Source organism: Scyliorhinus canicula, chromosome 9 (genome assembly GCF_902713615.1).
Source record: "Scyliorhinus canicula chromosome 9, sScyCan1.1, whole genome shotgun sequence".
Classification (NCBI taxonomy): Eukaryota; Metazoa; Chordata; class Chondrichthyes; order Carcharhiniformes; family Scyliorhinidae; genus Scyliorhinus; species Scyliorhinus canicula.
This window is the reverse complement of record NC_052154.1, coordinates 171138959-171164984: the sequence shown is the minus strand read 5'-3', so window position 1 is coordinate 171164984 and position 26026 is coordinate 171138959. Positions and strand designations below refer to the sequence as shown.

The 26026-nt window shown below is 48.6% G+C and overlaps 1 protein-coding gene across 5 annotated transcripts in view; it reads left to right on the top strand.

Annotated features, from left to right (window-relative positions):
- The first annotated feature begins 21823 nt into the window (after nt 1–21823).
- Nucleotides 21824–26026, top strand: part of LOC119971897 (ecotropic viral integration site 5 protein homolog) — a 377542-nt gene continuing 373339 nt past the window's right edge. For 2 of the 5 annotated variants that reach the window (XM_038808185.1, XM_038808183.1), the window contains exon 1: nt 21824–21959. Coding sequence is in view for 1 of the 5 variants with exons in the window: in XM_038808182.1 (XP_038664110.1) it covers nt 21902–21959 (58 nt within the window). In the remaining 4 variants the exon portion in view is untranslated. Of the gene's footprint in view, nt 21960–25050; nt 25072–26026 lie in introns of those variants that run through there. The other 3 variants (XM_038808182.1, XM_038808187.1, XM_038808184.1) reach the window with 3 other exon arrangements.

Genomic DNA, 26026 nt, shown 5'->3' with positions numbered 1-26026 from the left:
TTTCGCGACGGCCTCGGAGGCCGCTCCTCTCACCTTATTCACCCCCACCCAGGGGGCTAGGAGCGGCGCTCTGTAACTCTCGGCCGCCGGGCCTTGACGCTTGCGTCAAAGCGGCGCGCCGAGAATGACGCGACGGCGGCGCCTAAGTGACGTCAGCCGCGCATGCGCAGGTTGGGCGGCTCCGACCCGCGCATGCGCGGCTGACGGCTCAAACTCACGCATGCGCGGTTCCCGATTTCCCCTCCGCTGCCCCACAAGACGTGGCGGCTTGATCTTGCGGGGCGGCGGGTGTGGGAAGAGTGCGCCGCTTTGAGACGCCGGCCCGACGATCGGTGGACACCAATCGCGGGTCAGTCCCCTCCTGAGCACGGCCGTGGTGCTCACTCCCCTCTCCGCCCCCCACAAGCCTCAAACCAGCATTTGGCGCCCATGTTGACAGCAGGAGGTCATGCCTGACAAATCTCATTGAATTTTTTGATGAGGTGACTCAGGTAGTGGGTAGGGGATTGTCCATGGATGTAAGACCATAAGACATTGGAGCAAAATTAGGCCACTCGACCCATCAAGTCTGCTCCGCCATTCAATCATTTAAAAAAAAAATTTAGAGTGCCCAATTATTTTTTCCAATTAAGGGGCAATTTAGCGTGGCCAATTCACCTACCCTGCACATCATTGGGTTGTGGGGGTGAAACCTACGCAGACACGGGGAGAATGTGCAAACTCCACACGGACAGTGATCCACGGTCAGGATTCGAACCTGGGTCCTCAGCGCCGTAAGCAGCAATGCTAACCACTGTGCCATCATGCTGCCCACCATTCAATCATAGCTGATATTTTTCTCCTCCCCATTCTCCTGCCGTCTCTCCATAACCCCTGATCCCCTTATTAATCAAGAACCTATCTATCGCTGTCTTAAAGACACTCAGTGATTTGGCCTCCACAGCCTTCTGGGGCAAAGAGTTCCACAGATTCACCACCCACTGGCTGAAGAAATTCCTCCTCATCTCTGTTTTAAAGGATCACTCCTATACTCTGAGATAGTGTCTTCTGGTTCTAAGTTTTCCTACAAGTGGAAACATCCTCTCCACATCCACTCTATCCAGGCCTCGCAGTATCCTCTAAGTTTCAATAAGATCCCCCTCACCCTTCTAAACTCCACGAGTACAGACCCAGAGTCCTCAGCCGTTCCTCATACGACAAGCTCTTCATTCAAGGGATCATTCTTGTGAACCTCCTCTGGGCCCTTTCCAAGGCCAGCACATCCTTCCTTAGATACGGGGGCCAAAACTGCTCACAATACTCCACATGGGGTCTGACCAGAGCCTTTTACTGCCTCAGAAGTATGTCCCTGGTCTTGTAATCTAGCCCTCTCGATATGAATGCTAACATTGCATTTGCCTTCTTAACTGCTGACTGAACCTACACATTAACCTTAAGAGAATGTTCCACAACAGCAGTTGGAGCTAGATCAGTTGTTAATTTTAAATTTTGAGACAGATAGCCTTTTGTTAAGCAACGATATTAATGGATATGGGTCAAAGGCAGGTATATGGAGTTAGGTCACAGATCAGCATGATCTCATTGAATGGTGAGATAGCCTCAAAGGGCTGAGTGACCTACTCCTGTTCCTATGTTCCTATCTTAAAGGCAGGAGTCAGACTTCATTAGACAATGAGGAGCAGCAGAGGTCATCTCACATCCTAGTCATCAACCTCCTTCGTGGACAAGACCCGGTGATACTGCCAACCCAAGGCCAACACCCTGTGATTTGACCCTCGGAGGGAGAGGAGAGCTGTGGTAGTGAGGTGGAGTGGAGGTTTGAGTGAAGGTGAAGTGAAGGACCAAGGGAGAGGGAAGGGATGGAAGGGCTAGGGGAGAGAGGAGAGTTGAGAGGCTCAGTGGAAGGTGGGTTTTGGGTGGCGGGGGGGGCGGTTTGAAGTTGGGGATGTGGAGGGAAAGAGGTGGGACAGGACGGCAGAGCTGCCGATGGCCTGGCCTCTTAGTTGGTAAATTGAGAGGTGATAAGGTTGACCCGTGTGCTGCGGCCCTGGAACACATGTTGGATGGCCTGCCAGTTCAGGCTTTACCTCTGGGTCTTTCTGGAGACCATCACTCACCAGATGAGGCCTGCCGTTCTTCCTCCTCCTGCAGCATGTCCCCCTGCTGCTGTGCGATGTTATTAAAGATGTAGTCGGCCATCACGATGTTCGAGACCCTCTGGGGGCGATATAGGACTGCCCACCAGAGCTTTCCAGTCATCAGAAGTGCACCTTCAGCACACCAATGCACTACTCAATGGTACTTCTGGTTGCAGAGTGAGCGTCATTATAATGGTTCCCCGCCTCGGTCTGAGGCCTCGCGGAGACATCATTAGCCATGACCTCTTGTCATGGTAAATCTTGTCGCTCACTAGCCAACCCTCATCTGAGGGAGCACCTTGAAGGGACAAGAGTGCCAGGATGTATGCGTCATGCGCATTGCCTGGATGTCAGGTGCAGACATGCATGATGTGCAGCTGGTGGTTGCACACCAACTGCACGTTGATGGAATGGAAGCTCTTTTTTATTATTCCTTCCTCAGAGTTAAAAAGCCAAAGCGGAGGGTGGACAAGGACAAACCCCTCATCCGTCTCCTTGCCTGCTCCAATTATCAATTCAAATTCAAACTGAATCCAATCCAATTCACAGTCCCCACAAGAGAGACCTACCAGATCCAGGCATTACACCTGATCTCATGCGATTTTAGCCAAAAGGCCGAGCAGCGATGTGGAAGCCCTTTCTATTGATGAAGGGGACCCTCTCATTGGCCGGTGCTCGGAGTGTGACATGCATGCCATTGGTCGCCCCTGGACCTGGGGGCATGCCAGCGATAGCGGCATATCCTGCTGCCCGGGCATCCTGTTGGGCCTGATCCAGGTTGAAGGTGATGTAGTCCGATGCCCGGGAGCATAAGGCATCCGTGACAGCGCGGATGCATGTGTGTGCGGACGTTTGCGAGATCCCCACTCAAGCCCTGTAATGAACCAGAAGCATAAAAGTTCAGGGCATTCGTCACCTTGACAGCCACCGGGGGCAAGTGTCCTCCTCCATACCCCATGGTGCCAGTTGTGCTACCATCTGGCACATGTGGCGTATGGTCTCCTCGGTGAGCCGGAGTCAGTGGCAGAACATGAGGTCCAGAAGCTCGTCGAAGGACAGGCGACGACAGTATTCATCTGATGCAGCGCTTCCTTTGTGGCGCTAACAATTATACTCAAAGACGAGATACAAGTACAATAGAGGCTTTATTGCTGTGCGATGCTATTCCTCCATCTGCAACTGTAGACTAGGGTCTGAGTGACTCACACGCATACTTATACACAAGCTCCCTGTGGGCGGAGCTAGCTGGCAGGGGCTTACCGGAGGAACCTGTATTACAGGTACAGGCATACATCCCCCTACTGCAAGTACACATATCTACAGTGGTTATATCACCACATTCACCCCTGTAAAAAATGAGTCCAGCGGGGGTGACGTGTAACTATAATACAAAGGATGAGCTATTTACAAGAGGGTCCAAACAAAGAAAACCAAGAGTCCATCCGGTCAGCAGGTCACAGGTTGAGCCGAACCGGCAGTCGAACGTTCCGCTGTGATCGGTGTAGCTGTGGTGGCGATGTCGGTGCAGGTGCTGGCGGTGTTGGTGCTGGCTGCTGGCGGGATGACTCCGAGAGCGAGCCGAAATCTTCCGTGTCCTCCAGTGTGGGCAGGGGGACGAGGGATGGACCTGGTGGGGACAAATAGGGAGGCGCCGGGGAAAAGGAGGGTGGCGCGGGGGGGAAAAGGGGCGTGGGCATGGGATCGGCACCTGAGGGAGCCAGGTCCCGGAGCGAGACTGTGTCCTGCGGCCTTCGGGGAACTCCACGTAGGCATACTGAGGGTTGGCGTGGAGAAGGCGTACTTTGTCCACCAGTGGTTCCGCCTTGTGGTGCCGGACATGCCTACGGAGAAGGACTGGGCCCGGAGTCATGAACCACGTCGGGAGCGACACCCCGGATGTAGACTTCCGAGGGAAGGCAAAAACACGTTCATGGGGTGTACTGTTAGTAGCGGTGCACAGCAGTGACCGAATGGAATGGAGCGCATCAGAGAGGACCTGCTGCCAGCGAGCGGCTGGGAGGTTCCTGGACCATAGGGCCAGCTGGACGGCCCTCCATACCGTCCCGTTCTCCCTCTCGACCTGCCCGTTTCCCCAGGGGTTGTAGCTGGTCGTCCTGATGGAGGCGATACCCCTGCTGAGCAGGAACTGACGCAGCTCATCGCTCATGAACAAGGATCCCCTGTCACTGTGGATGTAGTCGGGGAAACCGAACAGGGCAAAAATGGAATCCAGGGCCTTGAGGACGGTGGCAAACGTCATATCCGGGCTTGGGATGGCGAAGGGGAACCTAGAAAATTCATCGACCACATTAAGGATGTAGGTGTTGCGGTCGGTGGAGGGGAGGGGCCCTTTGAAGTCCACACTGAGGCGTTCAAAGGGGCGGGACGCTTTCACCAGGCGCGCGCAGTCTGGCCGGTAGAAGTGCGGCTTGCACTCCGCACAGACCTGGCAGTCTCTGGTAACTGTCCGTACTTCCTCGATGGAGTAGGGCAGATTGCGGGCTTTGATTAGATGGTACAAGCTAGTGACCCCCCGGATGGCAAAGGCTCTCGTGCAGGGCACGGAGCTGGTTCACTTGTGCGCTGGCACATGTACCTCGGGAGAGGGGGTCTGGGGGCTCGTTGAGCTTGCTGGGGTGATACAAGATCTCGTAGTTAAAGGTGGAGAGCTCGATTCTCCACCGCAAGATTTTGGCATTCTTGATCTTGCCTCGCTGCGTGTTGTTGAACATGAAGGCTACCGACCGTTGGTCAGTGAGGAGAGTGAATCTCCTGCCGGCCAGGTAATGCCTCCAGTGCCGCACCGCTTCAACGATTGCCCGGGCCTCCTTTTCAACAGAGGAATGCCGAATTTTGGAGGCATGGAGGGTGCATGAAAAGAATGCCACGGGTCTGCCTGCCTGATTCAGCGTGGCGGCAAGGGCGACATCTGAAGCGTCGCTCTCTACTTGGAAAGGCAGTGTCTCATCTATTGCGTGCATCCCGGCCCTGGCTATGTCAGATCGAATGCGGGCGAAGGCCTGTTGTGCCTCGGCCGAGAGGGGAAAATGTGTGGACTGGATAAGTGGGCGGGCCTTGTCCGCGTATTGTGGGATCCACTGGGCGTAATAAGAAAAGAACCCAAGGCAGTGTTTGAGGGCCTTGGGGCAGTGGGGGAGGGGGAGCTCCATGAGGGGGCGCATTCGGTCGGGGTCGGGCCCCAGTAGTCCATTTTGGACTACGTAGCCGAGGATGGCTAAGCGGTCTGTGCGGAACACGTACTTCTCCTTGTTGTACGTGAGATTAAGGAGCGATGCGGTGTGGAGGAATTTAGAAAGGTTGGCATCATGGTCCTGTTGGTCATGGCCGCAGATGGTGACATTGTCAAGGTACGGGAAGGTGGCCTGCAGTCCGTACCGGTCAACCATTCGGTCCATTTCTCGTTGAAATATCGAGACTCCATTCGTGACGCCGAAAGGAACCCTAAGAAATTGGTACAGACGACCGTCTGCCCCGGAGGCGAGAGAGATCTGCCGGTTGGCGGGATAAACCGTAAGGGAATAGCGCCTTACCTTGTCCGGGTGGACGAAGCTCTCGGTGCTCCCGGAGTCGATGAGGCAGGAGGTCACGTGGCCGTTGACCAGCACCGATGTGGAAGAGGGTGCCAGGTTGCGAGGAAGCGACTGGTCGGGCGTAACGGAGGCGATCGGCGGTCGAGTCAGATGAGTCCGGCGAGGAGCGGTAGCGACCCGTGTCCCGTGGCCCCGTCCCGGGGAGGACAAAATGGCGGCGTCTGGAGTACCTGTGGATAAAATGGCGGCGCCCATGGAGCGCACATTGTGGGGTCGGGACAAAATGGCGGCGCCCATGGAACGCACATGGCAGTGGTGGATGAAGATGGCGGCGCCCATGGAGCTCACGTGGCTGGGGCGGCGAAAGATGGCGGCACCCACTGATCGCACGTGGGGTCGGGGGAAGCGGACGGCGGGGCCCAGTGAGCGAGCGGCTGAGGCGAGGGGACCAGTGGCATGATAGCGGCAACCGTCCGGGACTGACACATCGCTGCAAAGTGGCCTTTCTTGCCACAAGCTTTGCAGGTTGCGGTGCGGGCCGGGCAGCGCTGGCGGGGGTGCTTCTGCTGACCGCAGAAGTAACAGTGGGGACCCCCAGGGAGCGCGATGCGGCGAGCAGCGCAGGTGTAGTGCGCAGGGGTGGCTGCTGGGGGGGCCGTTTGCTTGGTCCACGAGGGGTAGGACGGGTGGGCCGAGTGGCTAGCGCAGTAAGATCGCGCACAACGGGAGGCGGCCATCATGGAAAGCTCCAGGGCCTTTGCGACCACGAGGTCGGGGACAGCTCCTTCCAGCAGTCGTTGCCGGATGGTGTCCGATGCAATGCCTGTAACAAAGGCATCGCGCATGAGTAAGTCAGAGTGTTCCGTGGCTGTGAGGGCCCGGCAGTCGCAGTCTTGTGCCAGAGGTATAAGGGCCCTCCAGAAGTCCTCAATCACCCGGCTTCTGGACGCGAGTAGAGATTTGATGCCTCGCAAACAGGGTGTTCGCCGACTGTGCATAGTTCTCCTTGAGCAGTTCCATAGCTCTGGTGTAGTCAGTTGCATCTCGAATTAGCGGAAAGACATTGGAGCTAAGTCTGGAGTACAGTGGTTGCTTTTTCTGAGCCTCCGTCGGGGGAGGATCCGCTGAAGAGATGTAGGCCTCGAAGACCGCCAGCCAGTGAACAAAGTCTTTTCTGGCGTGAGGCGACTGCGGATCCAGCTGCAGACGGCCAGGCTTGATTCTGATGTCCATGGTGAACGGAAAATCACACTGCAATAAATTGTGGCGCTAACAATTATACTCAAAGACGAGATACAAGTACAATAGAGGCTTTATTGCTGTGCGATGCTATTCCTCCATCTGCAACTGTAGACTAGGGTCTGAGTGACTCACAAGCATATTTATACACAAGCTCCCTGTGGGCGGAGCTAGCCGGCAGGGGCTTACCGGAGGAACCTGTATTACAGGTATAGGCATACATCCCCCTACTGCAAGTACACATCACTACAGTGGTTATATCACCACATCCTTCACACCTCCTTCTCGGCCTGTTGGACAGCTGGCACTTGAGCCTCATTGGCTGGCCGAGCTCCACTGGGGCAGCTCCTCTTGTGCATGGTCCTCCCTGGGCTAGCCCTGGTGCATGGTCCCCCCTGGGCTAGCCCTGGTGCATGGTCCTCCCTGGGCTAGCCCTGGTGCATGGTCCCCCCTGGGCTAGCCCTGGTGCATGGCCCTCCCTGGGCTAGCCCTTGTGCATGGCCCTCCCTGGGCTAGCCCTGGTGCATGGCCCTCCCTGGGCTAGCCCTGGTGCATGGCCCTCCCTGGGCTAGCCCTGGTGCATGGCCCTCCCTGGGCTAGCCCTGGTGCATGGCCCTCCCTGGGCTAGCCCTGGTGCTCTCACTGCCATGAATCTGCAACAGCTGCAGCGGCCAGGTAGATAGTGAGCATAGCTGGCGGGAGACCAGAATCCATGTCTCTGCAGGGAGAATGGGGGAAGGCAAGAATGTCAGCAAGGTGAGGAATCCCTTGACCATCCAATGCCATCAGGTAGCATAGTCACCCTGAATTGTATTTCTGTGCCACCATCGACATGTGCCCCGGACCCTTCGAGATGTGACGTAGTCCGCACTGCATCCGCGTCCCCATCCGTAAGTGGCACTTGGCCTATGATGTGGGAAGCCTCTCTGCTCGCCACCTGTCCCTGCCAAAGCGGTACCGGCGGCTGCCGCTAGCAGTGTTGGCGATCGACTCTTTGACCCCTGTCCTATTTCTCCCAGCAGAGTCTACTGTGAGTCTGCTCACTGGGTGAGCCTTGTGCTCTCCCGCAAGGTGGGTGGCAATTGGTTGTGTGGTGGAGATGTTCATATTGTGCAGCCATCGACCATTCATCTCCATACTTAGAGCGTGGTGTGCGGGCAGGTCCTGCAGATGGGGGTGAGTGAGGGATGTATGTGTTTGTTTGGACCTTAGCTGCAATGTTATGTGGCGCCTGGGTTTTACACACAGGTTATGACAGGGAGCTGGTCAGGTTTCCTGGCCGGGGCTGGGATGGATGGGATCAGGAGCACGGTAGACATGCAGGGCTTGGAGACATTTTGTGATCCTCAGGGGTGGGCGAGCTGATAGTGTCACTGGTGAGGCATTTACGCTGAGAGGGGCTTTGTGCGAGGGAGGGTTCCAGCGGCAACTTGGTTTGAACTGATACTTGCACCAAAGTACAGCCGTGTGAGCTGGTGGCAGGGGAGCATTGCAACGGGTCTTGGGCCTGGTGCTGATCCCTTTTTTTTGGGCGACACGCCAATCTCTGCCCGACCGGGAATCCCTCTCCCGACATTGGGCAACGGAGAATTTACCCCGGGGTATTTGGACTCACACAGAAGCAGAATTAGAAGAATCAATCAATCTGCTCGATAATCATCAGCCTCCATCAAACTTAAAGCCACACACACAAGGAATGCATTAGTTTCCGACAAACAATTGTATTTACATTAGCACAAGGCAGCAAGCATAAGTTAGCAACATAACTCATGCACTAATTTTTATACAAAACATTGTCACCTTAGCATGCCTTCCACAGACTGGTGAGGTCATGTCATAGCTAATGTACTTTCATCGCATAGGCACAAAGCTGGGTGATTTTAACCAGGCAATTACTATTTTTACTGTATTTCAGACTTCCATCTCAGATATAATTTAACAATTGATTTAGTATTGATCTACCATTAATTGCTGGTTGAGGAAGAAATTTCCAAACTTGTGCCACCCTTTGAGTGTAGAAATGTTTCCTAATTTCACTCCGGGTTTTAATGTTTAGATTATATTCTCAGTCCGAGACTTCCCGAAATGAATTCACCATTTGCCTCATTACATTCCCTTCATTACAACAGAGTCTACACTTCCAATGTATTTAATTGATTTTAAAGCACTTTCGGATGTCCTGTGGTCATTAAAAACACTATAATAATGCAATTCATTTATTACAGTTTGTGATCTTAGTACATGCAAAATGATTTCATGTTTGTCTCTAACACAAACATTTGAAATGAGCTGACACATACATACAAATCTTGCTCATGAGGTACAACAGCATCCACTGCATTTTTCTCCAGAGAATGGCTCCTGAATATATGCAACATGGAGCTTCCCTGGCTCCAGATAGTTGATTGTTTCTATTTTGACAGGTTTAAAACTGTTTTCTCTCCCTTGAAGCCAATGGTCCCAGCAGGCTCACTCCCCGCCCCCTCTCCGGCTTTGGCACACTCGCACCCCCACCCCTCCCCCGGCTTCAGCAAACTAGTTTCACCTGAAATGAAATGAAAATCGCTTATTGTCACAAGTAGGCTTCAAATTAAGTTACTGTGAAAAGCCCCTAGTCACCACATTCCGGCACCTGTTCGAGGAGGCAATTCCTCGAACCCACGCTGCTGGCCTGCCCTGGTCTGCTTTAAAAGCCAGCTATTTAGCCCAGTATGCCAAAAAATAGAGGACACCAATTTAAGATGATTGGCTAAAGAAGCAAAGCAATATGAGGAAACGTCTGCATGGACAGCAAGTGGTTGGAATGCACTGTCTGAGAGTGTAATTGAGGAAGAGTCAATCATGGCTTTCAAACGAGAACTAGATCAATACCTGAAGAGGAACAATTTGCCGGGAAATGGGGAAAAGGCAGGGGAGAGGCACAGAAAAAAATGGGCTGAGTTGTCTTTCAATGCTGTAAACCATCCTATGATTCAATGCTATCCGCATAGTGTTTTTCCGGACATGCGGTGGGATAATTTTGAATTTGTGCGATTGTGTGGAATGAATGAATGATAGTGAGGAGCCCATTTGACTTCTTCCCTGAATTTTAATTGTCATTGTTCCATTCTATTGCACAATTTCAAAATCTATCCTAGTGTGTTCCCCACCCCCACCCCCGCTTCTCTTGCAACAGAAGCATTCTCCTTCAAAACCACAAATAGCAGTTAACATGCATTTAAACATGTATTAAGCACTGAAAAAGTTCAGTCCTATTGGAATTTTTAAAAAAAAGTTTAAGCCATGATATGCTTGTGGATGAACATCTTTATTGTTCCAAGGTTCCTTGGTCTTTAAATAAAAATAGTATTCACTGTAAAACTTCAATGAAAAGTAATTTAATCACTACATTCTCTACTGCACATGGGACAGGAAGGGGAGAGTCAGCTTGAAAATCCAGCATTTTCAACTTTTCTACCAGCCTTGTTTCTGATAATAAATTAGTATTATTTGATCAGAATAGAAGGCGGGGAATTCCTTTTGAAACAAACTATGGTGGGGTGCATTTTCCAGGATATCTGATGGTCTTTAAAAACACAATGGCCAAATGGTTTTGTTCTTGTTTTATTTCAGTATGCACATGTATAAAAGTTTCAAAGTGAATAAAAACTGTTATGAGGGAAATAAATGGGGGGGGGGGGGGGGGGGGGGTTCTTGCAAATGCAACTTACTAATTAATCTGGCTTTAAGACTGTAGTTCAATTTTTCTCAGAGGTTATGCATTTGAAAATATCAAAGGCAAGCAGCACTCCTAATCCAGTGTCATTGAGTCCTGGGAATCAATATTAATGATTGTGGATATGTTAATAAACATTGAATCCTGAATTGGTTAATCAGAAAATAATATCAGGTAACCAACAGTCAAGTAATGACTGTTTTGATTAATTTCAGAAGTCGGTAATGTTTGATAATACAAATAAGAAACAGAACGGTCTCCATCATGGTTTTATTTTTCCAGCAGTACAAAACATATTTAGTGTGTGTCCTTTCCTATATTGATTCAACCAGGCAGTAAATCTACCATTTTTCTTTTGCACAATGCCCTCTCTGCAAATTGCAGATCTTGCATCCCTTCCCCCCACAACTATCTGTGTCAATTGGTCCTCCCAAAAGACACAGCATCACTAATGTAAACCGAATAATGGAACTTAAAATGTCAAGCTATCCAATTTACTGCCACATTAATTTGTTGCAAGGTTAAAATGCTTCCTCTCCTGTTATAAACGTTGCCCCCCCTTCAAGCCGTTCAGAATAACATCTGAAATGAAAGGTTTAAACACAGGGATGCAGCATCAAAAGATTGCCATAGTAAAATGCCTGTGCTCGGACTGCATAAACCAGAATTTTGTCCTCTGAAGCTGGTGACTATATTCTTTTATGGGACCACTTATTATTGAGCTATCCACAGTGACAGCCTTGAGTTGTGCATCTTGTATTGCCGTAAACGATGCTGTGGTTGGGGGAGGGGGTAAAGAAAGGGTAGACAAACACCATGAAATATGAATCAGGAAATATACACTTAAGTGCAATATATTCCCTTTAAATCCCTCATTTTTAAAGGATTTTTCTTAACCTCACCCATCCAAATCTGCCAACAGCTCTGATCCTCCTGTAAATGTCTTGCAATAATGATTTTTTTTAAATGTAAATCTAATTGAATTTCTGAGAAAGGACAATACCTGAAAAATGAATCTATTTTTTTCCTCATAAATACTGATGGACCTACCAGGCATTTCTAGGAGGTTCTGCATCAATTTCGGCACGTCACTTTTTTTCTTTTAATTGCGATGTTTCTCACCTCCTGAAATTAAACATGCTATTTGCTCAAGTTGGTTTGCAACCTGTCTCAGGAGTTTCCCTCACAGCTCACATTTCTATGATTAGCAGTTCGGTCTCCCACTGCAAAACAGTGACCTGACCAACAAAAGAGTATTTAACCATCGCTTCTTCACATCCAATGGCATTCCATTGCTAAATCCCCCATTATTAACATCCAGAATTTAATTGACCAGAAACTGAACTGGACTAGCCATATTGATACTGTGGCTACCAGAGCAGGTGAAGGGCTAGGAATCCTGCGACAAGTAACTACCTCCTGACGACCCCCCCCCCCCCCCCCCCCCCCCCCCCCCCCCCCCCCCCCCCCCCCCAAGCCTGGCCATGATCTACAAGGCACAACTCAGGAGTGTATTGGAACACTCTCCATTTGCCTGGATGAGAGCAACTCCAACAACACTCAAGGGCAGCACGGTAGCATTGTGGATAGCACAATCGCTTCACAGCTCCAGGGTCCCAGGTTCGATTCCGGCTTGGGTCACTGTCTGTGAGGAGTCTGCACATCCTCCCCGTGTGTGCGTGGGTTTCCTCCGGGTGCTCCGGTTTCCTCCCACAGTCCAAAGATGTGCAGGTTAGGTGAATTGGCCAGGATAAATTGCCCTTAGTGTCCAAAATTGCCCTTAGTGTTGGGTGGGGTTACTGGGTTATGGGGATAGGGTGGAGTTGTTGACCTTGGGTAGGGTGCTCTTTCCAAGAGCAGGTGCAGACTCGATGGGCTGAATGGCCTCCTTCTGCACTGTAAATTCTATGAAAGAAGCTCGGCACCATCCAGGACAAAGCAGTCCGCTTGATTGCTCCCCCTTCCACAAACATTCAAACCCTCCACCACTGACGAACAGTAGCAACAACGTGTACCACCTACAAGAAGCACTGCAGGAACTCACCATGGCTCCTTAGACAGTACCTTCTAAACCCACGGCCGCTACCATCTAGAAGAACAAGAGCAGCAGGTACCTGGGAACCCCACCACCTGGAGGTTCCCCTCCAAGTCACTCACCATTCTGACTTGGAAATATATCACCGTTCTTTCACTGTGGCTGGGTCAAAATCCTGGAACTCCCTCCCTAACAGCACAGTGGGTGTACCTACACCTCAGGGACAGCAGCCGTTCAAGATGGCAGCTCACCACCACCTTCTGAAGGAAATTAGGGATGGGCAATAAATATTGGCCCAGCCAGCAACACCCACATCCCTAAATGATTTTTTTTTAAATGAAACAAAATAATCCAGTCTTCAGTTTATTTGATTCATGAGTTAATGCTTTCATACACAAGCAACCTTGTCTCTTTTGACTTGTTTGCTTGTTTATCTCTTGTAGAAACTTTTGCTCAATGGTGATCTTTTGTATGTGCTAACACTTCAGATTAACCCTGTTAATCAATCATACTTACATGGTATTCTTAAATGTACTCGTTCAAATGTACAAGTAGAAATATATCCCCGATTTTTGTAATAGTTTCACATTTGCTTTCTTTTCAGAACCTATCCTGAAACAATGTGACTTAAACTATTAATTTGTTTATTTTTTTTAAATAAAAACAAATGTTCATCCTTACTTGTAGTATTGTTATTTCGAGTTTGGAGGTTTTTTCTATTTTTACTTGACAAATAATGTGCTCCAGTCACATTTATGTTGGTCAGGATTGATGCTGCTGTACAATTCAGCTGAGGTGAGCGTGATCATCTTTGTGAGCATATCCATCAGAATGACATGTAGCCCTATCAGTAGGGATCTGGGATGTGCAGTCTGACAGGGACAGGGAGGGACACAGCTGTTGGAATGCAGAATGCAGAATCGTGCAAAATGCAGTCGTTGACAAGTTATTGGGTGGGATTCTCCGTCCAGCAATGCCAGAATCTAGAATCGTGATCGGGCGGAGAATTGCGTGTCAGCCGAAAATCGAGGCTGCCGCTAGGCACCCAATGGAGCGCATGCTCCGGCGCCTTGATAGCGCCGTGAATATAGTCCACACCGCACACCGGTGTGGGCATGTAAATTGTACAGTAACAGCCATTAACATGTCATTAGCAGGCCCGAACCAGTATTCTCTGGCCTATTATAATGCTCCACCTCCACCAGGCGGAAGTGACGACACCGTGGTTCACTTGTGGTATTTAAAGTTGGGATACAGGTACCTTGGCCGATGAGGGAGAGAGAGGAGGTAAGCCAAATTACCAAAGGCTCAACTGTGGCTGCCAATCGTGCCACTGGCCCGGGATATCGGCCCGATCCGGGGGGGGGGGGGGGGGGGGGGGGGATCAGGGGATGGGCCATGGGGGTGGGGTGTCTCTCTCTCCCCGTTTGACGAAATCTGACACCTGCCCTCGGTCGCATATTCTGCCCAGGTGATCCTTGCATGCTTGCTGGCCGTTCCATCACACAGTCCCACCAAACCCTTGGGGTGGCGGGGTGGGGACGGGGTCCGGGGTGGGGGATCAGGGGTGGTGTGCGGTGATGATTTACTCACTGCGTAGGCCCTACCACATGGCGCACTCACATATCGCACATAAAAGCAAAATATTGCAGATGCTGGAATATGAAATAAAAACTGAAAACGCATTAAAAACTCAGCACTGGGCCTATTCACAATAAAGCAAGGAGCCTAATTTGGAATAGTGACTATGCCGGCGCTGCTAACATGGACACACAGAATTAGGGTTCACACATCTCTCATTTTGTCTTGATTATAGATTTTATTGGAAATATGTGTTTTAAAGCATTGCATTATTAAAGGAAATTATTTGTGGGGGAAATGTATCACTGTGCTTCTGTTTGGGGGAAGAGGTGATCTATGTATTTGTATTGTCATTTGCAACTAATGCAATAATATGTGCTGATTTGATTTATGCTACTGCATCATGCATACTTAAACTAATGTTTACCAAATATTCCTTCATGGAAACAGTGCTAAATTAAAAAGGCATTTTGAAAACAGGAAAGTAAACACTTCCTCTACCAGGTAGTGGCACATTACACTGAAATCCTATCAGGCTTGCTTCAGGAAAGTTCATCCTTAGTAGGTATTCGCTCTTACAAGATGTTCGAGTACCAAAAATACACTGTCACTTCCTGCAAGTACCTAAATTAAAATCCCTGCTACTTAATCCTTTCAAGAGAGAAGCAATACCTTTGCAGCCAAAATAAATCAATTTTCTAAATTTAATGGAAAATGTCATGTATATTTCTGTAATCCTATTTTAAAGTATACACCATGAAGATTCAGGCCAAGACAAAATCCCCAGAAAGTTCACCAGTGATAGAGTGCTTACTTGTAACTATTCTACAAAGATGAGTTTGCATTGAATATTGCTTGGCTCCTTCATGCAGGGGTTCCCAAACTGCCGGGTAACTCCCAATGGGGTCACAGAGATAGTGTGTGGGGTTGTGAGCACCTCCTCCTCCAAGACAACAATGGCAACATAGAGTGGAGACTCTTCGGGTCAGCTCTTGACACACTGGCTGTTGCCGCCAAGCAGCAAATGGTAGACACTGAGCACTCTTTGACCACAGAAAACACCTTTAGCAGCGAGGGCTGAGCAATTTATCCACCAACGTGGTGCAGGCAGAGGTAGGCAAGTGTATCTCAGTAATCTTTTAGAAACTGGGAGGTTGTGTGGCTAAGCTGGGAAGGTGAGTGGCAGCTTCAAAGCTATTGTGAACCCTGGGCTGGTGACTCTGCTTTGCAAGCACCAGCAACTTGACCAGAAGAGGTGACTGGGTGGTGATAGGAGAGGAGCTAATTAGTGTATGTGGGCAGGGGAAGAGGAGAGAGGAGGAAAACTGATTACCGTGTGTGGGGTGATGGTAGTGGGGTGGTGGGGGGTTGTGGAAGATGAATCAGCATTCCTCCATGTTGAACACCACTTGGAGGAAGCACTGAAGGTGGCAAGGGAACAGAATGCACTTTCTGTGGGGGACTTCAATGTCTATCATCATGAGTGGCTTGGTAGTTCCACCACAGACCAAACTGGCCAAGTCTTAAGGGACATAACTGCAATACTGGTTCTGTGACAGGTGGTGAACAAAGAACAAAGAAAATTACAGCACAGGAACAGGCCCTTCAGCCCTCCCAGCCTGCGCCGATCCAGATCCTTCATCTAAACCTGTTGCCTATTTTCCAAGGTCTACTTCCCTCTGTTGCCGCCCGTTCATATACCTGTCTAGATGCCTCTTAAATGATGCTATCGTGCCTGCCTCTACCACCTCCGCTGGTAAAGCATTCCAGGCACCCACCACCCTCTGCGTAAAAAACTTTCCATGCACATCTCCCTTAAACTTTCCCCCTCTCACCTTGAAATCGTGACCCCTTGTAACTGACACCCCCACTCTTGGAAAAAGCTTGTTGCTATCCACCCTGTCCATACCCCTCATCATTTTGTATACCTCAATCAGGTCCCCCCTCAACCTCCATCTTTCCAACGAAAACAATCCTAATCTACTCAACCTTTCTTCATAGCTAGCACCCTCCATACCAGGCAACATCCTGGTGAACCTCCTCTGCACCCTCTCCAAAGCATCCACATCCTTCTGGTAATGTGGCGACCAGAACTGCACGCAGTATTCCAAATGCGGCCTAACCAAAGTCCTATACAACTGTAACATGACCTGCCTACTCTTGTACTCAATACCCCGTCCGATGAAGGCAAGCATGCTGTATGCCTTCTTGACCACTCTATCAACCTGCGTTGCCACCTTCAGGGTACAATGGACCTGAACTGCCAGATCTCTCTGTACATCAATTTTCCCCAGTACCCTTCCATTGACCATATAGTCCGCTCTTGAATTTGATCTTCCAAAATGCATCACCTCGCATTTGCCTGGATTGAACTCCATCTGCCATTTCTCTGCCCAACTCTCCAATCTATCTATATTTTGTTGTATTCTCTGACAGTCCTCCTCGCTATCTGCAACTCCACCAATCTTAGTATCATCTGCAAACTTGCTAATCAGACCACCTATACCTTCCTCCAGGTCATTTATGCAGATCACAAACAACAGTGGTCCGAGCACGGATCCCTGTGGAACACCACTAGTCACCCTTCTCCATTTTGAGACACTCCCTTCCACCACTACTCTCTGTCTCCTGTTGCCCAGCCAGTTCTTTATCCATCTAGCTAGTACACCCTGAACCCCATACGACTTCACTTTTGCCATCAACCTGCCATGGGAAACCTTATCAAACGCCTTACTAAAGTCCATGTATATGACATCTACAGCCCTTCCCTCATCAATTAACTTTGTCACTTCCTCAAAGAATTCTATTAGGTTTGTAAGACATGACCTTCCCTGCACAAAACCATGCTGCCTATCACTGATAAGTCTATTTTCTTCCAGATGTGAATAGATCCTATCCCTCAGTATCTTCTCCAACAGTTTGCCTACCACAGGTCTGTAATTCCCTGGATTTTCCCTGCTACCCTTCTTAAACAAAGGAACAACATTAGCAATTCTCCAGTCCTCCGGAACCTCACCCGTGCTCAAGGATGCTGCAAAGATATCTGTTAAGGCCCCAGCTATTTTGACCCTCGCTTCCCTCAGTAACCTGGGATAGATCCCATCCGGTCCTGGGGACTTGTCCACCTTAATGTCTTTTAGAATACCCAAAACTTCCCCTTTCCGTATGACAACTTGACCTAGAGTATTTAAACATCCATCCCTAGCCTCAACATCCGTCTTGTCCCTCTCCTTTGTGAATACCAATGCAAAGTACTCATTAAGAATCTCACCCATTTCCTCTGAGTCCACGCATAAATTCCCTCTCTTGTCTTTGAGTGGGCCAATCCTTTCCCTAGTTACCCTCTTGCTCCTTACATACGAATAAAAGGCTTTGGGATTTTCCTTAACCCTGTTAGCCAAAGATATTTTATGACCCCTTTTAGCCCTTTTTATTGCGCGTTTGAGATTCGTCCTACTTTCCCGATATTCCAACAAAGCTTCATCAGTTTTGAGTCGCCTCGATCTTACATATACTTCCTTTTTCATCTTAGCTAGTCTCACAATTTCACCCGTCATCCAAGGTTCCCTAATCTTGCCATTTCTATCTCTCATTTTCACAGGAACATGTCTGTCCTGCACTCTAATCAACCTTTCCTTAAAAGACTCCCACATTTCAAATGTGGATTTACCCTTAAACAGCTGCTCCCAATCCACATTCCCTCGCTCCTGCCGAATTTTGTTATACTCTGCCTTTCCCCAATTTAGCACTCTTCCTTTCGGACCACTCTTGTCCTTGTCCATGAGTATTCTAAAACTTACGGAATTGTGATCGCTATTCCCAAAGTAATCACCGACTGAAACATCAACCACCTGGCCGGGATCATTCCCCAATACCAGGTCCAGTATGGCCCTTTCCTGAGTTGGACTATTTACATACTGCTCTAAAAAACTCTCCTGGATGCTCCTTACAAACTCTGCTCCATCTATGCCTCCAACACTACACGAATCCCATTCAATGTTGGGGAAGTTAAAATCTCCCATCACAACCACCCTATTGCTCCTACATTTTTCTATAATCTGTCTGCATATTTGTACCTCTACTTCATGCTCACTTTTGGGAGGCCTGTAGTAAAGTCCCAACAATGTTACTGCACCCTTCCTATTTCTTAGCTCCACCCATATTGCCTCAGTGCTCGAATCCTCTATCGTGCCCTCCTTAATCACAGCTGTGATATCATCTCTGACGAGTAATGCAACTCCTCCACCCCTTCTACCTCCCTCTCTATCCCTCCTGAAGCATCTATACCCTGGGATATTCAGTTGCCAGTCCTGCCCTTCCCTCAACCAAGTCTCAGTAATACCAATAACATCATATTCCCAGGTACTGATCCAAGCCCTAAGTTCATCTGCCTTACCTGCTACACTTCTCGCATTAAAACAAATGCATGACAGACCACCTGTCCCTTTGCCTTCATTATCTCTTCCCTGTCAACTCTTCCCCTTAGTCACATGGAGTTTATTATCTCGTACCTTACCGGCTTTAGTTGCTGCTTCTTTACTGACCTCTAACTTCCTAATCTGGTTCCCATCCCCCTGCCACATTAGTGGCATCAATTGATTCAGATACAATTGAATCCCCTATGACTATAGCCCTGCCAGTCTTTTTCCCACTCTTCTGTGCAGCAGAGCTAGCCACGGTGCCATAAGCCTGGCTACTACTGCCTTCCCCTGGTGAGTCATCTACCCCAACAGTATCCAAAACGGTATACCTGTTTTGGAGGGAGATGACCGCAGGGGACACCTGCACTGCCTTTGGTCACCCATTCCCTGTCTCCCTCACCAATCCTAACCTGCGGTGTGACCAACTCACTGAACGTGCTATCCACGACCTCCTCAGCATCGCGGATGCTCCAAAGTGAGTCCACCCGCAGCTCCAGAGCCATCATGCGGTCTAACAGGCACTGCAGCTGGACACACTTCGCGCACATGGAGGAGTCAGGGACATCGGCCGCGTCCCTGAACTCCCACATTGAGCACGAGGAGCATAACACCCGGGATGGGATCTCCTGCCATTTTTACCCTTTACCTTAACTGACTACAAACTATACTATCAAATAATTAATAAGTGAAAGGAACAAAGATTTTACTTACCAATCACAATACTTACCAACACACGAAGAGTTAAATTTCTCCCAGCTGCTGCTAATTGGAGCACTTTCCTTACCAGCCAATCAGATCTCTGCTTTGCTGTGATGCCGCTCTTCCAGGTAAGTTTTTTAAGTTTTAAAGTGCGTGGGAAGAGCTGAAAGGGAGCAGTAAGATTCCCTACTTTAAAAAAAACTTAACTTGCAGTTTGCAGTGAGTGAGGAAACCAAAAATAGGAAAAACTTATTAGACCTCATCCTCACCACCTACCTGCCACAGATGCCTCTGTCCATGACAGTAGCAGTAGGAGTATTGAGTCATTGAGGATACCCACCATTGTGTTGTGTGGTACCATTGTGCTAAATGGGATAGATTAAAAACAGATCTAGCAACTCAAGACTGGGCATCCATGAGACTCTGTGGATCATCAGCAGCACCGGAGTTGTACTCAGCCACAATCTGTAACCTTCTGGCCCAGCATATCTCCCACTCTACCATTACCACCAAGTCAGGGGACAAACCCTGGTTCAATGAAAAGTGCAGAAGGGCATGCCAGGAGCAGCACCAAGCAAACTGAAAGTGAGGTGTTAACCTGGTGAAACAACAACACAGGACTACTTGCATGCCAAACAATATAAACAGCAAATAATAAGCAGAGCTAAGCGATCCCATAACTAACAGATTGTGGGGTCAGACCTATGCTCTGCAGTCTTGCCACCATCCAGTCACGAATGGTGGTGGACAATTAAACAACTCACTGGAGGAGGAGGCTCCCCATCCTCAATATCCCCATCCTCAACGATGGAGGAGGCCAGCACATCAGTGCAAAAGACAAGTCTGATGCATTAGCAATAATCTTCAGAATAAAATGCCGAGTGGATGATCCATCTCAGTCTCCTCCAGATGTTCCCAGCATCGCAGATGCCAGTCTTCAGCCAATTCGATTCATCCCACATGATATCAAGAAATGGCTGAAGGCACTGGATACTGCAAAGGCTAGGCCCTGACAATAGTCCGGCAATAGTACTGAAGACTTGTGCTCCAGAACTTGCTGCGCCCCCGGCGTTCCAGTACAGCTACAACACTGGCATCTACCCGGTAATATGGAAAATTTCCCAGGTGTGTCCTGTAGACAAGAAACAGGACAAATCCAACCCAGCTAATTACCACCCTATCAGTCTGCTCTCAATCATCAGGAAAGTGGTGGAAGGAGTCATCAACACTGCTACCAAGCGGCATTCGCTTAGCAATAACCAGCTCACTGACGCTCAGTTAGGGTTCCACCGGGGTCACTCAGTTCCTGACCTCATTATAGCCTTGGTTGAAACATGGACAAAAGAGCTAAACTCTGGAGGTGAGGTGACATCAAGGCAGCATTTGATTGAGTGTGGCATCAAAGGGCGCTAGCAAACTGCAGTCAATGGGAATCGATGGAAAACTCTCCAATGGTTGGTCCTTAGCTGTATAGATTATGACATTTAAAATGCATATCCAGGTTTTTTTCCATTGCACAATTTTTTTGTAACTGTTTATTTCATATTTCCAACATCCGCCAAGATTAGGTTTTATTTTTCAAACAAGATGAAGTATTTCTGCCTTTACTGCTGTATGAGGCTGTGAGTTCCAAAAGCTTACCACCTCAACTTATTTATATATACACATCAGATATTATAAATATGTAAGGATTCGACCTTTCGTGTCTTGTTGGAAACCAAGACACATACACGCATGAGGGTTTGAAATGGAGAAATTAGGTTTGACATTATTCATAGCTTTCGAAAACATAAATAATTGATGTGTTGGTAAAAAAAAAATACTGGAGAATGCGGGCATCGATCCCGCTACCTCTCACATGCTAAGCGAGCGCTCTACCATTTGAGCTAATTCCCCACGTTAGAAAGTCTGTGTGACTTAGCCTTCTCCGCTTTGTTGATTGGTATTTTCTCTCCTGCAGCCCTTCAGAAATGCAGCCGAGGCAAACCTCGGTCAGCAGCAAGCAGCAGCTGAAGACAGCGGCGATGCTGGGATGGGGATGGCTGCAAGGTGCTGGTCGTGTGTCTGTGGCGGCGGGAATACAGGAGGGCGGCGCGGCAGCGAGCGCTGCTCACCGATAATGCAACAGTGGCAGCGAGCGCTGCTCATCGAGGCTGTTCATTGATAATGGAACAGTGGCAGCGAGCGCTGCTCACCGAGGCTGTTCATTGATAATGGAACAGTGGCAGCGAGCGCTGCTCACCGAGGCTGTTCATTGATAATGCAACAGTGGGTCAGGAGTAAGAGCAGCCCCCCCCCCACATACACACACAGCACGAGAGCCCCGCGGCAGATGGTGCCCGCTGTGAGGCGCACGAGCGCGGGCGGCGGAGGCGCGCGCAGGGGGTGGGTGACAGGGCGCGCGCGCGAGAGCCTGGTGAGGGGCGCGCGAGGCGCCGGGGGCGCGCCGGGTGGCGGGCGCGAGCACAGGCAGGCAGGCAGCAGCATCTTGCTGCGCGGTTGTCAAGGCAGAGGCAGGAAGAATGAGCCGCCGCGGTGTGACAGTGACAGGCAGCCAGCGAGCACAAAGTCATCGAGGAGGTAAGGAGGGCTTGTGTGTGAGTGAGTGAGTGAGTGAGAGTGAGTGAGTGCCTCCCGAGGCCACGCTGCACACTCAGCCATAGTTGTGTTGAAGGAACGGCCCGACCCTCCGTCCGTGGCCCCCCCGCCCGCTCCCGGCCACTGGCGGGTGGTTGTTTTTTTAAATTTATTTGTTCTCACCGACCCGGGACCGCCTGTCATTTATATCACCAGGAGAGAACGATGATGTTGATTTACAATCCCCCCCCCCCCCCCCATTCTAGACCCTGTATTGATTGTGTGTGTGGGGTGGGGGTGGTAATGGGTTGGCAGGTCGCTCCCCGGCACTGCCCTGATATCTGTGAACGGTCCACATTTCAAAGCCTATCCGGGGGGGAGAGAGAGGCCGGGCGCGAGCTGAGCCGCTCTCACTCAGTTTGTGCGGCAATAACACCCCCGGGGGGGATGTCAAAGCAAACTCACACGGCGTGGCTTTGACAAGTTGTACCACCCCCCCCCCCCCCCTCCCGAAATGGCAATCAGGCCAAGTAAAGTCTCTTGCAAACCCTTTTATTCAACGTCAGTTTGTGAATGATGCGCAGCCGAAATATGTTTTTTTACAGCGCTGCAACCTTTCTGGCCGGCGAGGGCTGTCAAACACGTTTCAGTCTGCAGACTTGAGTGTTTCAGTGCCCCTGGCTTCGAAGGGGAGCCATCATCTTCTAGTAACACTTCTCTTGTGTGTGTGTGTGTGTGTTGTGACATTTCTGGGTTCTGAAGTGTTGAAGGACGAATATCCTGGGATTTTACCGGATTGTGTAGTCACGGTTATTTGGGTAGGCATACCAGAATGACAGGGAGTGGGATAGCTTGATCTTGGTTTCGGATAAAGCTCGGCACAACATCGAGGGCTGAAGGGCATGTGCTGTACTGTTCTATGTTCTATGATGGCAACGCTTTGAGGAATTTGGCTGCAGGGATGGAGTGTGCAGGCATCATCAGTGCAGCTGCTTCAGGGCCCGAATTGCAAAGGGGGGCATCCGGAGGCTGTAAAAAGATGTGGACAGGTTAAGTGAGTGGGCAACAAGGGGCAAGTGTGAGGTTATTAATTTCGCTAAAGCCCGATTAAGAATAAATGTTAAACTTCTAAATGTTGATGCTCAGAGAGAGAGTTTGGTGTTCTACAAGGAACATAAAAAGTTTGCATGCAGGTACAGCAAGCAATTAGGAAGACAAATGGCACGTTTGCCCTTTATCACAAGGGGATTGGAGTACAAGAATAAGGAAGTCTTGCTACAGTTGTTCACGGCCTTGGTGAGACCACTTCTGGATTAATGTGCCATTTTGGTTTCCATATCTAAGGAAATATATGCTTGCATTGGGGGTAATATAGTGAAGGCTCACTATATGGGTTCCTTGGATGAAAAGTCTGTCGAGTGGCTGCGTAAATTGGGCCTGCACTCTCTGCCGTTTAGAAGAATGACAGGTGATCATATTGAAACATGCAAGATGCAGAAAGGGGCTGGATAGGATATAAATCGAGATGTTGTTTTCCCTGACTGGGGAAGCCAGAACATGGAGCCATAATCTCAGGCTAAAGGATGGATCATTTAAGACTGTGGTGAGGTACAATTTCTTCAGTCGTAGGGTTGTGAACATTTGGAATTGTCTAACCCAGAGGCTTGTTCGTGCTCCATCGTTGAATATATTTATGGCTCAGATAGAGAGTTTTTTTTGGGTGGGTGGGGGGGGGAATGGGTGAGAAAGTGGAGTAGAGGCAAAAGATAATTTATGATCATAATGAATGATGGCGTAAGCTTGATGTTCTGCTCCAGCTCGTACTTCTTATGTTCTTACAAATATACCAAGACAGCAGTATTTTAACAGATGTTATATGATTAAAAATAGGTTCACGCCGTTGAGGAGCCGGTTCGGCCTCGGGTCACTGTCCCCTGTGTCTGCGTGGGTCTCATCCCCACAACCCAAAAAGATGTGCAGGGTAGGTGGATTGGCCATACTAAATTGCCCCTTAATTTTGAAAAAAAAAATTGGGTACTCTAAATTTATAAAAAAATATATGATTACAAATAGGTACATAATTTTTGAAGTTACATGGAAAATGTTCAAGAGATTGATCTGGTACCTCTGTTGAGTTATATGTTTTTGGATTCATACATGTCTCCTGTTTTTAGTGCCAACTGCATACTTGGACCCTCAGATCTCCACTCTTACCTCTTACATAGGGGCTACAGAAAAATTTAAAGGAGAATAGTGAGTGGGGGGGGGACTAGGAAAAGTAAAACTAGGGGCCCTAGAGAATTTGGTAATGATCGTTAGGGAACATGGAGGAAATAAATGGATTGAGATCTAAGCGAGAAAATTCAGGTTATATTAGACATGGTGGAGGCAGATGAGGCAAGACTTATTTGTAAGGACCTCTTGGGGTTTTGGAGTGTATGGGTGGCAGGCAGGGGGTGAGGGCTAAAAAGTAAAGGAGTATAATTCAAAGAAACCCAAATACCACAAGTGAGACTAAAAGGAAGCAAAAACCTCCCACCATTTACTCCCTTATTATCTCTGGACACACCACCCCCTCCCCCACCACCTCCTCACTTTCCAGTACTGTACCTTAAAGTATAAGTTCCTTGCATAGAATGTACAGCACAGAAACAGGCTGACTGGTCTCTGCGTATTTCCCACCTGAGCCTATTGCTCTGATAACTCTGCCCCCATAACCCACCATTCCCTTCTCCCTCATGTCTGGATCAAGCATCCCCCTAAATGTACCAATGCTATCTTCCAACTTTTTCATGTAGAAGCATACTTAATGTAAAAGCACTTCTATGTAAGTGGAAATAATTTATCTTATCCACTCCATTGAACCCCTGCATAACTTTAAAGACCCCTTATCAGGTCTGCCCTCGTCTTCTCTTCAGAATCTTTCCTGATGGTTGCATCATTGATGGTAACATCATAAAGTCCACACTCTCACCGTCAGTGCTGCACCCTCTCAATATCTGTGCTGAAAGAATCAAATATACTGTAGGGAGGGTAATGTGGAGTCCAGGAGATGGTTAATGTCACCCCGCAAGACCTGAGATTGGTGATTAGCAGGGCTGTGGTAAGATTACTGGTAAGCCATATACTTTAACTTTTTTAGTACTTATAACTTTTATCATGCCATTAATTGCTCTTTGTACTTTTCTTCTCCCAAATATTTGAAACCCCAGATCTGCCAAATAACTATTTTTGAAATCTTCCAGTTTAGGATGCAGAACTACTTCCTTATTATGACTTTCTGGGAGGAAGCTGAATGTGACTACTTCAGAATATTATAATGTGTATCCAACTAATTATTACGTACATTGATGGGTGATTAGGTTTCATTCTTCAACATTGCTTTGAATTGCCACTGAATAATAATCTCAATGCAGAATGTGCTGACATTTTTCTGATCTTATATTGTGAATGAGTTTGTTCACCTCTAATGCTCTTTGTGGTCTTTCATTGCCTGTCGCGATTCAGTTTGCTTTTGTTCCAGTTTGAGTGTGTATCCAGCTGCTTTTGTATCTAGATTAATTTAGTACAATTCAAGTGTGAAATAATTCTGATTATAAATTGGATAGTGCATACCAGTATTTCCTTATCTAAACTTAGCAACACCAGCAGTAGGTGTTGTGTTACTAGTAACTCCCTCAGAACAGGATACATTTTGATGTTGACATTGTTATAGCTATTAGTTTCCCTCAATCCGTATGACAGTAGAATTATACTCCACCACACAATGGAGTATTCTGTCTTATTCTGCACTAAGTGAAAACATTGATACCATGCTTAACATTACAGCATTTGTTTTCTAGTTTACTGATTGGGTAATTGTTTTACAGATGCATAAACAAATGATAATGATTTTGTTCATTTAACAACACAAACCATCTCCAGTTTAAATGCACGCATTGTCTATATTCTTCTTTGGCCTGTGGTCCACTCTACTTTATCATGTCCCACTTTGCAAAGTAGGATGCCTTTTTACCACTGTCATAATATGCCATTATTTGGGATGAAGAATGACATTTATCTCTGGTGTA